Raw genomic sequence first — 12,090 nt, 5'->3', positions numbered from 1 at the left:
GGAACCACAACACCCTCTTTGCAACTCAGCCCTTCAGCTGTGTCACCATCCGTGTTCCCCCTTCCGGGGTTAGTATCCCAGTCTAACAGTCCAGCTGCTTCCCCTGTGGGGCAGGGGAGAGACCCAGGCCCACCCACTACTCCTGGTCCCAGCCCAGGGACCCTGCACAGCCACATGCTTCGCCCCCTCCAACTGCTCAGCACATTTTCCTGGGCCACTTCCCCCCCGACCGCAGCACCTTCTTCACTCTTACCTCAGGGCCACAGTCCTAGCAGCCAGCTGGGAGTTCCCTCTCGCTCCCCTGGTCCCTGCCAACACTGCTCTGTCCATGGTGCCACAGGGCTCTCCGCCCGCTAGAGACACAGTCCTGACTCCTCAAGCTCCCAGCAGCCACTGACCAGCTCTGCCCCAGGGGCTTCTTTTATGTGAGCCTGCTGGGCTCTGATTGGTCGCTCCCTGCAGCCCTTCCCTGATTGCCTGCACCCAACGCAGCCTCTCTAGGCTGATCGGAGGACCCAACTCCACTGCTCACATGCAGGATTAACCCCTTTTACATCTGTGTGGGGTAGACACCCCATCACACACCCTCCCGCTCAGGACTGCGTCCCTCGGGGGGTTGGGCGTCTCCTACCCTGCAGCTGCCTAAGCTGCATCTGTAGCTCATCCCTTTCTCTTTCTGCCTCCCTCAACAGAGACACACGTCTGCCTGGGCTTGCGTATCATCGCTAAACGTTACCCTCTGGTATGCGAGGTGTCCTCTGCTCTTTGCAATGGCTAATTTATCTTTCACTTGCCCCACTGGGTCCCCCAGTACCCTTACGTTCAGGGTCTGAGTCCCCCCACTCGCCCCTGGGGAAGTGACTGGACAGCTGACTGCCGGGCCCCCAGGGGAGCACAGATAGTGACTCACAGGATACCCCAGTCCTTGGTGTGGCGTGGACCCAAGAGCAGACGTGATGGCAGGCAAGGCACATCAGGAGAGGGGCTACTGACTTGCGGTGCTAATCCCCAAGATAGCCAGCAGGAGGTGCCACTCTGGGCAAAAATCCCTCCCCACCTGCTCCCTGGAGACTGCTCCAGAGACCGCATTGACTTTCCTGAGTGCTCCTTAGGGGGCAGGTGCCGGTTGAGGTGTCCCTCTGCTACCTGTCAGGGGCCTGGAGCGGAGCCACAGGAGCCCAAGATCCAGCACAGACCTGCCCGGCCGAGCCCGAGTGTGCAGTGCCTTGTGGAGACTCATGGAGTTTAAGGCCTGAAGGGATCATTAGATCATCGAGTCTGAACTCCTGTATATCACAGGCCCTTTTCCCCCATTTCCCCCAGTTCACCCATTTCCCCCTGCCCTGTGCCCAGTAACGACTGTCTGGCTGAAGCGTCTTCCCTCAAGGCCTCCCGGCTGGGTTTGAAGGCCCCCTTCCCTTGGCAGGCTGTGCCCAGGGTTACTCACCCAGCCTGGCAAACATCCGTGCCTTGTTTCTAACTCGAGTGTGTCATGTGCTGCCTTTCTCCTCCAGGATAGAGAGCCTGTCGGTACCGGGGCTGTTCCCCTCTTGGCAGAACTTATACGCTGCATCATGTCAGCTGCAGTCTTCCAATGGCCTGATCCACGCGGGATCCAGGGGTCCAGGTGGGCTGAGGGGGAGGAACCCCTCGTTTTTCTGCTGTGGAGCAAATGCTGCCTCCCCGCAGGAGAAGAGTCTCCATACGGGGCACCTCGTAACATGAGGCTGTAGGGTTGGGCCTGCAGATTTCACACAGCCCTTAGCCAGGGAAACGCCCCAGTGTCACAGGCTGGAGAAGGGCTCTGGGGTTCAGTCCACTGTGGTTATGGTCAAGAGCAGACACAGCCCAAGGCTTGCCAGAGCAATTCCAGCTCGGGGATTCAGCAGAGCCCCGTCGGGTCGTGCTGGTGACTTGAGATGGGGAATTCAACTGGGGGAGAGGGGAGAAATCGCCCCGTCCCTTGAAATCTCAGAGAGTCAAGAGGAAATTTGGAAACTTAACTCATCCCCAAGGCAACGCTGCGAGCGAGCGTTCCACCTGGCAAAGCTGCCGTGGTTTTATACACCTTTCCCCACAAGTTGCTGCCCTTACCCCTCCCACTCGTGGCCAGGTCCCCACTGTGCCAGGCGCTGTACAATGACTACTACATTCGTTCTCTGGGCGAACAGCCTTTTTATTGATCATTTTGTTTTGGCCCAGAACATTTGTAGGAATGAGCAGGTACATGTATAAAGCAGGAGGAAGAGGCGGGAGAAAGAGAAGCAGGGATCAGAGCAGGGAGCTCTCTAAGCAGATTTGCATGAGCAAAATCGCTGAATGATGCCTTGCCAGTGAGAGCGCAGTGGCTCTGGAGTCCAAAGAAACTGTGACCTTTGTTCCCCCGGCCTCCGGCCTGCTGCGGGTTCCCACTGGAAAGTGACTCCCAGCAGGAGACGCCACCTGGGACCGAGGGGGAATACAGGCGGGTGACACTTTTCAGACCAGCCCCTTTTCCGGTGAAAAATGCAGGTTTGGTGAAACCGAATCATTTGGTGAATTGTTTTGGCTTCACTGACGTGTATCGGCCAAAACTAAAAACCAACCCAGAAAAATCTAAACCTTTAGCGTCTTTGGTCTGAAACTACTTTTCCTTTTGAAATGGCCTTTAGTCTGATTAAAAACAAACAGAGTTTTAAAATGGTCACAATCAAAGCAAAATTTTTGTTTGGTGCAAAATTATTTCCCCCCTTCTGCATTTGCAAAATATTTTTTTAAACATTTTTTCCCCCTCCCAATTTTTCAGAATTCCCAGCAAACCCCCGAACCTGTTATTTGCCCAGTTCTATCCAGGACACAAAAGACGGGATAAGGACACAGCAGTAAATGGTTCCAGATGTGAAGCTACAGCACAGGAAGATGACGCCGCCTCCACTGCAGGATACAGACGGCATCTTCCACCACGTCCTGTTACCAGGATTGGTCCCTGAAGCTGCGGGAACAGGCATTGCCCATGCAAAAGAGGAAGAGAAACAGCTGTTGGTTGTGGTGCCCAGATGTGGATGGGACCTTTTCTCTCTCGGGGCGCCAGTTCTGATCTGGCCCCAGGGCGGGGCACTAGCTGGCTCAGGGGATGCGACATGGGGCCTTTGCCCTGTAGGGGGTGCTAGCTCCAATGTGGCCCCAGGGAAGTGGTCCTGGTGGGTTGAGGGGGTCAGGGAAGGCGATACGGGGCCTGTCCCATCTAAGGCTCTAGTGCCAGTATGGCCAGTTTCAGGTCAGCGGTAACTAAAGGTGCTCCTGTGGATCTCAGCCTGGGAGGAAGGTGCCCGTCTCTCAGGAGTCACCCACCCATGGGCCCGAGGAGCCCTGGAGACTAAGCTCCCCAGAGCCGTCTCTTCCCGAGCAGGCGGTGTGCAGGCAGGACGCTGCCATCGCTGTATGTGGCGCTCACTGGGACAGAGACTGTGTCTTCCTACGTGTTCGTACAGTGGCTGGCCCAGTCTGAGCACAACTGCCATATAAACAACAACCAGGCCCCGTGGGTGCCCGAACAGTCACCGGGACACCGTCAGCCACTGCTAGAGTTCGCCTGTCCGGAGAATAGCCCGCCCTGGTGGGAGTGAAGCTGGATGGTACCTGTTCCGCAGGGTGTATTTGCAAACGAACGGGAAGGACCAGCTGGTGCCATAGTCGTTCCAGGTGACGAAGCCTAAAAGAGACGGAGTCAGAAGGAATCAACCCAGGAACAAACCGCCCGCTGGCAGGAACGGGCACTTCCAGGACTAGGAAAGTCATCTGCGTGTGAGAGCTAATGTGAGCTCTCTAACTGTGCTGGCATCTGTACAGTCAAGACTGGGGTGATAGATAGATAGATAGATAGATAGATAGATAGATAGATAGAGGGGGTGTATGGGGTTAGCTAGATAGATAGATACTGGAAAACACTAGTGGGAACTTAGATGAGGCATGAAAAGAAAGGCTGAGTGCAATATTGCCCTGGTTCATTGCTGCCTTGCATCTTGGGTCGTCAATTTCTCCATTGCAAATTGGTGTAACTGGGTGACCCATGCCTGCCAATAGTGGGAGGGGACAGAGTGAGGGCAGCTGGCTTCAGTAGTGTTTCAGTTTGTGTGAGCATGTTCAGTACAAGCCAAGCAGGAAATCGGGGGGTGGTAGGGGGGACCCTGCTTCACCCCCGCACGCCTCCCCTCTTTGCACCCACGTAGCTCTGGTAGACCTGACGGCACATGGGGCAGGCCGGAGCTGCTCCCAGCCCGAGGGGATCACACACTGTTCCGTTTGTGGAGTTCACTTTGAAAGTGGGTCATAATGGACACTGGAGTTGTCCATCCTCTGGCACTGATCGGGGTGTATTGGGGAGGGCTGTCCCCAGGAAACTGACCAGCCACTAGGGAAGGCTTTTGTTTGGATTGGGCTGGTTTTGGGAGGGGGGGGGAAGGCAGGGGTCGTCTTCCTCCGAAGCATTTGGCGTAAGCCACAGTCAGAGGCAGAGGTAGATAGGTCAGTGGACTGAGATGCTAGGGCAGGGGCAGGGGCAGGGACCAAACCAGACAGCTCAATGATTTGATCGGATGGTGCAGCCAACCAGCAGGAACTGAATCTGGGCAATGTTCTTCTGGCGAGAGACAGGGGGTCGAGATAATGAGCCAGCCCCGACCAAACCGAGCCACCAAGCATCTGCCCCCCCCCACCCCAACACACAGCCCCAGGACAAAGCTCCCACCGTTTTCCAGGGTCCAAGAGCCCAGGTAGTTTTCTCCCGGGAGACCATCGGGCTGGTCTGCAGGAAATGTCCGGAAATTGAATTTGGAACCATCCGTCCACATGAAAGACCCCTCCTAGAGAAAGGGTGACGGTGTTAGTGACTGAACCGGGGGGCAGGAGCGCTGCGGGGAGAGGAGATGGAGCAATAGCCACTAAGGGATCAGCACTGTCTCTAACCTCTAATATCCCAGCTGTGGAGGCCTCTTCCTCACTGCAGTGACAGCGTCAGCCTCACACCACCCCGGGGAGTGGGGAAGGGTCCGCCCCGTGTTACAGACTGGGGAACTCAGCACAGGGTAGATTAAGTGACTGCGCCGAGGTCACACAGGGAGACAGTGGCAGACCCGGGAACTGAACCCAGGACTCCCAAGTCCCCGTGCGCTGCACTAAGCGCTGGGCCGTCCTTCTGTCTGTGGGGCTGGCAGAATGAGCAGCGCCGACCTGGCTTGGAATCAGCTCTGTCATAACCCTCACCCACAGCCCTAAGCTGGCACCGCGTTCACCTTCGCGTGCCAGTGTCACCTCCACTTTGGGATCGCACCAGCCTCCACCAGATCCCAGCACATCTTCCCCACTTGCAGCAGCCATGCCACACCCAGCCCCTGCTCTCCCCAAGCTCAGACGGCAGGGCCTGGTTCTTGGAGAGTGAACGTCAGCTGGAGTGTGGAGGTGACAAAACAGCTGTAGTTTCCACTGCACCTTTTCTACGCCCTGTATCCCAGCATGCTTTGCAGCTGAGGGACAGTAACACCTACCTCTTCTCTAGCACTTTTCATTAGTAGAGCTCACAACACTTCACAAAGCAGGTCAGTAGCGTTACCCAAATTTTACAGATGGGGAAACTGAGGCACTAAGAGAGGCTGGGACTTGCCTAAAGCCACCCCAGCAGCAAAGCCAGGAATAGAACTGAGGACTCCTGGGGCCTAATCCAGGCAAACACTCTTTGCTCTACATCAGATTGAAATAACAAGCCCCCAGTGTAAGACACAGGGAGCCAAATTCTGCCCTCAACCCCACGATGTCCCCCTGGTACAAGTGGAAATGCCAGTCTGACCCTCCATCCCTGGCGATTGCGCTGAAGGTGCAGTTGCTCTGATTGCGGGTTGTGCCAGACGGGTGAGGCAGGAGCTACCTTGAAAGTGTCATGTGCGCCGATCCAGTAGGCCTGCCCATTAGTGTAATCCAGGGGCTTGCCCATCAGGTGAAAGATGAAGTCATTTTCCTCTGCGCTGTGGATGGAGGCCAGATGGGAATTCTTGCCGTAGCTTTGACACGCCACCTGAAAAGGCACCGCAAGGACAAATCACACGAGGCTGCAACCAGCGCGCCTGACCCAAAACGCTTAGATATCAATGGAAAAACGCCTGTTGACATCAGTGGGTCAGAGCCCTAGAGAAGGGGGGTGATCTGGTCGTTGAGGCAGTGGGCTAGCCCTCAAGAGCGATGGACTGAATTCCCAGTTCTGCCACAGACTCACCAGGTGGCCTTGGGCAAGTCTCTTAGCGTCTCACACCTTGGTTTCCCCCACAGGGAGGGGACTAGTCCATTTGCTGCGGGGACAAAAGCACCCCTCCCGTGGCTGTAGTAAGTGTCTACGCTAGAGCAGCACAGCTGCAGTTGTGCCATTTATAGCATGTGCCAGAATGGGGGGGGGGCAAGGGGATATGCCCCCCCCACACTTTTAAAAGTGCGGGAAGCGGCGATATGGAGGTGTGGCCTAATGGGGGAAGGGGCAGCACAGAGGCGGGGTCTCTGGCGAAGGGGCAGTGTGGTGGGCGGGGCCATGATTCAGGCACCTGCCCCCCCCCCCCCTTTTAGAGAGCTTCCGCTGCTCCTGGTGTAGACACAACCTGAGAGTGTTGAAAAGTCCGTTGGGAGGACCGGCAGAGCTCAGGGCAGGGGCTGTGTTATGCCAGAAGGTGTTAATGGCTGCCGTCCACCAACAATGAGAGAGGCGGTTGTAGCTACCTGCTCTGCTAACCAGATGGCAAAAACCGGACCGGCGTCCTCCATTTCCCCCTTTTTGTTTTTTCTGATTTCCCCCCAGATCAGTAGAACTCTGGGCATCGATGCCTAGAAGGTTCCCTGACGTTCTGGAACAGATGGCATGCGACGGACGTTCAAGTGTTATCACCTGACCGACAGACACACCCACAGAGAAATGCCCTCGAGCTGAGTATAAGCTTATGGATACAGAGATCTCGGTGGGAGGCAATAATGGCCATCAGAGGACTATTTAGAGGAGGCGAACAGAGGCCATCTGGAAGCTGGGAAATTCCCCCAGACTTGTTCGTGTGGCAGAGGAGGGATTCCAACATTCTCCCTGGCAGGAGTCACACCAGCTGCTCAAGGGGCAGATTCACTTGGATGGCTCAGGATTTAATGAGAGACGTCAGTGGACCCCTTTGAACAGACGCTGCATAGGCGCCCACTCCACCGATAGTGCCACTGATCTCAAGGGAACCACGTACAGCTGGCCAGAATCCAGCCCTTAGTAATGTGCCCTCCAGAGCGTTTCCTGTCCCCTGCCTCTCTCCCTGCTCAGCAAATATGCCCAGCTGTTAATAGTCCCTAGCTCTTGTAAAGTGCTTCTCATCAGCTGATCTGGGCCAGAGCGCTGGGCGACAGCGGCTGTACCAGCACTCTGACCACTGGAGCCCCAATTCAAGCGGAGGGGCGAAGCTGGGCCTACATGACAGATCAGAGGTGGGCTGCAGACGGCTACAGGGCTAATGAGCCCCAGGAAGGAAGTGCCAGGGGAGAGTGTCTGCGCTGTAATCGAAGACCTGCAGCATGGCCGTGGCTGGCCCAGCTCAGCTCACTTGGACTCCCGGGGCTCCGGCTCCGGGGCTATAAATGGCAGTGTCGACGTTCAGGCTCCACCAGCCGTCCAGCTCTGAAACTCCGCGAAGCCCGAAGAGCGACGCAGCTATTTTTAGCCCCACGAGCCCGAGTCAGCTGAGCTGGGCTCAGCGACACAGTGCAGTGGGGTTTTTAATCGCAGTGTAGATGTACCCTCAGCATTAGTCCCGGGAGAGATCTCTGAGGGAGAGCGCTCCTCCCTGTCCAGTCCTTGCTCTAAGGGGCTGAGGGTTATGTGCTATTGCAGATAAAGTGCTGCACTCTGCCGAACAGCTGAGGCGGGAACATTGTAAATCACGGGGCTCCAACCTTTTTACACTCAAGATCACGCTTTGAATTTAAGATCAACCCAGGATTTACCCCACCCCTTCCCCGAGGCCCCACCCCTTCCCCGAGGCCCCATCCTGCTCACTCCATTCCTCCCTCCCTCTGGGCTGGGGCAGGGGGTTGGGGTGGAGTGCAGGAGGGGTGCAGGCTCTGGACGGGCTGAGGGGTTCAGAGTGTGGGAGGGGGCTCCAGGCTGAGCCTGGGGCAGGGAGTTGGGATGCACGAGGGGGTGCAGGGGATTGGGGTGTGGGAGGGGGTGAGGGGTACGGGCTCTGGGAGGGAGTTTGGGTGCAGGAGGGGCTCTGGCCGGGGGGAAGGAGGTTGGGGTGTAGGAGGGGGTACAAGGTACAGGCTCCGTCCAGGAGGCACTTACCACAGGCGGCTCCCGGTAGGTGGCACAGCAGGGCTCAGGCAGGCTGCCTGCCCGCCATGGCCCCACACCACTCCTGGCAGTGTCTGGCTGCTGGCACGTCTCTTTGTGCCCCTTTGGGGGCGGGGGGCAGCGGGTCTCCGTGCACTGTCCATGACCACAAGCGCCACCCCCACAGCTCCCATTGGCTGGTTCCTGCAAGGACAGTGCTGGGGGTGGCGCAGCACGTGGAGCCGCCTTCTCTCCCTCCCCCAGGGGCCACAATGATGTGCCAGCAGCCAGCTGCTACTGGAAGCAGTGTGGGACCACGGCAGGCAGGCAGCCTGCCTAAGCCCCACTGCACCGCAGGATTTTTAGCGGCCCAAAGATTGTGATGGACTGGCAGAGACTCCAGGATCGACCAGTCGATCACAATCGATGGCTTGGTGATCACTGCTGTAAATCAACTACACGTGGTGTTCCCAAGCAGAGCATCTCCAAGTGCTCTGTGCGCTCAGAGAAAGATAGGAGCAGAGGCCGTGCACTGTTACAAGATCTCAAAGCAGTTTACGAAGTCAGTATCTTTATGTTTTACAGATTGGGAAACTGAGGCACGGCGAGGGGCGTGACTTGCCCTAGGTCACTCAGCAAACCAGTGCTGGGAATAGAATCCAGCTCTCCTATGTCCCAGGCTGGGGCTCTTACCACTATGCCATGCTACCTCCCTGCATTCAGACTTGCCTCAGCTTCAGGCCATTTCATCGGTTCCTTCACAGCCTTATAGCAGGAGTCTTGATACTGCACCCAGCCCTCGAAACAAAAGCCGCGGGCGCAGAGACAGTTCTCCTGGGAGCAGGCACCTGGTGTCAAGATCGGGAACCATGAGTGCAATGAGATGCAAGAGAGAATAAAACATCAGTGCAACATGTTTCATGCATTGGTCCCAAAGGCAGGTAAGTATTATACCAATTGCTCATTGCAGGAAAAAGCAGTGACATGGAATCTGAGTAGTTTCTTAGTGCACCTTGTTCATTTACATTTTATGCACCAGTTCTGGAACAGAGGTGGTCACAAACAGCACACATTCAAGCCCCTCTGTTAGTGATCTCAGCCCATGCATCAGTGCCAGGTTCCCAGGGAGCAACAAATCCTCCTGCCCTTGGCAACAGTTGCCACCCCCCAAAATAAATTGGATTACAAAACTAACAAGACTATGTCTGCCAAGACTGTACTCTGGCTCACATGCTAAGATTGTGTGTAACAGCACCATCTGGTGGCACCACCATAGCAGTATCAATACCCTCATGCAGGGAGAAGAGTGATCTAGGGGTTGCTATAATTGTTAATGCTTTTCACTGATTGCTTCATTTATCAATAGTGGTTTTTCACACACAATAATTATTAATACAGCAGCAGCATTTTGCTTGGTGCTTTACAATGAATGAAAAAGAAGGGGTCCCTTGCTTAAAAACGACACGGGAGAAACATAAACGGTGGTGACAGACAAGATTCATAGCTGTCAAGGCCAGAAGAGACCATGGTGATATCTAGTGTTACCACCTGGATAATACAGGCCAGAGAACTGTCCCCAAATAATTCCTACAGCAGATCTCTCAGGAAACATCCAATCTTGATTTTGAAATGGCCAGTGATGAAGAATCCATCATGACCCAAGGAAGAAGGGAATGGAGAAGAGTTTAGGGTGAGAGGAAATTAAAATAATATGAACCACATTATTTAGAGCTAACTTGTGGCTGTGAAGAGCTGTGCTGCCCAGCAAGCAGAGTGGGACCTGAATCCGTTGGCACACTGCTTCCCTCTTTTGCTCCAGAAGGGGGTGCTGAACCTGGGCCAGCGCTGGCTCTGTGGCAGATTAATCCCACGGGTGCTTTTATTATTATGATCAGTTATATTACGGGAGTATCAGAGGGGTAGCCGTGTTAGTCTGGATCTGTAAAAAGCAACAAAGAGTCCTGTGCCACCTTATAGACTAACAGACGTATTGGAGTATAAGCTTTCGTGGGTGAATACCCACTTTATGCCTCTGACGAAGTGGGTACTCACCCATGAAAGCTTATGCTCCAATACGTCTGTTAGTCTATAAGGTGCCACAGGACTCTTTGTTGTATATTACAGGAGCGGCTCGGAGCCCTCTTCATGGACCAAGACCCCGTTGCGCTAGGCCCTGTACAAAGAACAAGCAGACAGCCCTGCCCCAAAAGCTTACAACCTAGGCCAAGAGCTGGTTGCAGCCGTACGGAGGAGTGCAAGGAAATAATGCAACCATATTAGTCAACAGGTTGGGCAGGGGTCTCAGCATGCCAGCGGCATGACTGATGTCAAGTTTTTGTAGCTGTCATGGCAGGGGAGAATTTTGAAGGAAGACAAGGAGGCGGTTTTGTGGATGTTTACAGGGAGTTCCTCCCAAGCATAAAGTGAGGAGTTCGGATGACTTTGGAGGACAGGGGAAACTCTGGGTGCATAGGAAGAGGCAGAGGTGCATGGAAAAGGTCAGGGTGAGAGGCGGGAGGAAGAGGAGAAGACAGGGAGCCAGACACCCTCTGCTTCACCTTCTACCTCTCAAGCCTGGGGTGAGTGAAGTGTTCAGACTCCATGGGCCTCCCAGTCCTGAGACTCTGCCAAAATCCAGCACGGGGAAGCAATGGGTGCTGAGCCGGCAGGAGGGGCGCACGGTGAAGACACCTCTCTGCCAGGACCAGGGCTCCCCACTGATTCCACGAAGCCCCCATCGCTGTGGGGTGGTGGTGCCCACAGAACAGTGTGATTGGGCTGGGGGTTAGCAGCAGGGAAGGATAACGCAACTCACCCCAGGCAATGAAGTTGAGCACGAGGTAGAGGGATGTCCTGGGATCCATCTCTGGTGAGGATGGGGGTCAGCAGGCAAATCCCAAATCCCCGCTGGCTAGCACAGACTCCTCTCAGGTTGGGCTTTCAGGCTTTGCTCACGGTGGAACACAAGTGGATGCAGGAAATTTTGTATCAGTCCTCTGCACTGCAGTGACTCATCATAGGAAATGCTGCTCCTCTGAATTTCCTCTATGGTCCTGCTGTGTCCCTTCTGGCTCCAGCAGCCCGGTTTAACCCTTTCTCCACGCGGAGGCCAGTGGAGTAAGCCCTGCAGCTGCTCACTTTATTGTGGTGGGCAAATGTACAGTTGGAAACTGGCCGGCATGGGAGAGAGAAGGCCCAAGGAAATCTCCCTGGGACCTGATGAATAGTCATCCTACATCCTGCAATTCCTTTCTTTGCCATTACGGGAGGGCAGAGTGGCTGCACAGGTGGAAAAGAGAGAAAGCGGAAGCCTGGCAGTGGAAAATTCAGCTCTTAAAAGTGTGCAAATGGACCATGCCCACTGGAATGCGTCCCCCTCTCCCCCCACCTGCCCAGTCTACTTGTAGCTAGGGAGAGCAACTTGGACGGGGAGGACAAAAATTGGGTAGACACACTGGTTAAAAAACAACACACAGTAGCAACTTCAGGTCAAATTTGTTACATTGTGAGTGTTAAAATTGTCCATGTTATTTGCAGAGAGCTAACTGGGATTGGTAAAATCCTGGAGACAGTAGTCAAGACGGGTTGGGGTGGCGAAGGGGAGATTGTTTGGAAGAGAAGCAGTGATATTTATCTTCCTGCTGCCCCCAAGCAGGTTAAGGAATCGTGCAAAGGGCCAAAGAAACGCCATTTCTGATGCAACCACATTCAACTGTCCAGGGAAAGGCCATCAAGGGGATGAATGCGACCCCTAGACTCTGCCTGAACAATTC

General features: G+C 55.0%; 1 protein-coding gene across 1 annotated transcript; it reads right to left on the bottom strand.

Moving 5' to 3' along the window:
- Nucleotides 1–2,155: 2,155 nt before the first annotated feature.
- Nucleotides 2,156–11,332, bottom strand: LOC117873117 (lectin-like). Its single transcript, XM_034762157.1, has 6 exons — nucleotides 11,133–11,332; nucleotides 9,047–9,165; nucleotides 5,900–6,046; nucleotides 4,727–4,841; nucleotides 3,619–3,691; nucleotides 2,156–2,971 (listed from the first exon to the last, which is right to left on the bottom strand). The coding sequence occupies exons 1-6, from the start codon at nucleotides 11,179–11,181 to the stop codon at nucleotides 2,950–2,952; spliced, it is 525 nt and encodes a 174-aa protein (XP_034618048.1). The 5' UTR covers nucleotides 11,182–11,332; the 3' UTR covers nucleotides 2,156–2,949.
- Nucleotides 11,333–12,090: the final 758 nt, after the last annotated feature.

This window comes from Trachemys scripta, chromosome 2, assembly GCF_013100865.1.
Source record: "Trachemys scripta elegans isolate TJP31775 chromosome 2, CAS_Tse_1.0, whole genome shotgun sequence".
Taxonomy (NCBI): Eukaryota; Metazoa; Chordata; order Testudines; family Emydidae; genus Trachemys; species Trachemys scripta.
Note: the sequence above shows the minus strand (reverse complement) of the source record. Positions and strands in the feature narration are given on the sequence as shown.

What these genes read in the sequence shown, in the direction of transcription:
- LOC117873117 (XM_034762157.1), bottom strand. Translation starts at nt 11,181, where the DNA reads ATGGATCCCAGGACATCCCTCTACCTCGTGCTCAACTTCATTGCCTGG. An exon ending in GCTCAACTTCATTGCCTGGG is followed by an intron (nt 9,166 to 11,132) that starts GTGAGTTGCGTT and finishes TCTTGACACCAG; the next exon opens with GTGCCTGCTCCCAGGAGAAC. An exon ending in AAATACACCCTGCGGAACAG is followed by an intron (nt 2,972 to 3,618) that starts GTACCATCCAGC and finishes CTGTTCCCGCAG; the next exon opens with CTTCAGGGACCAATCCTGGT.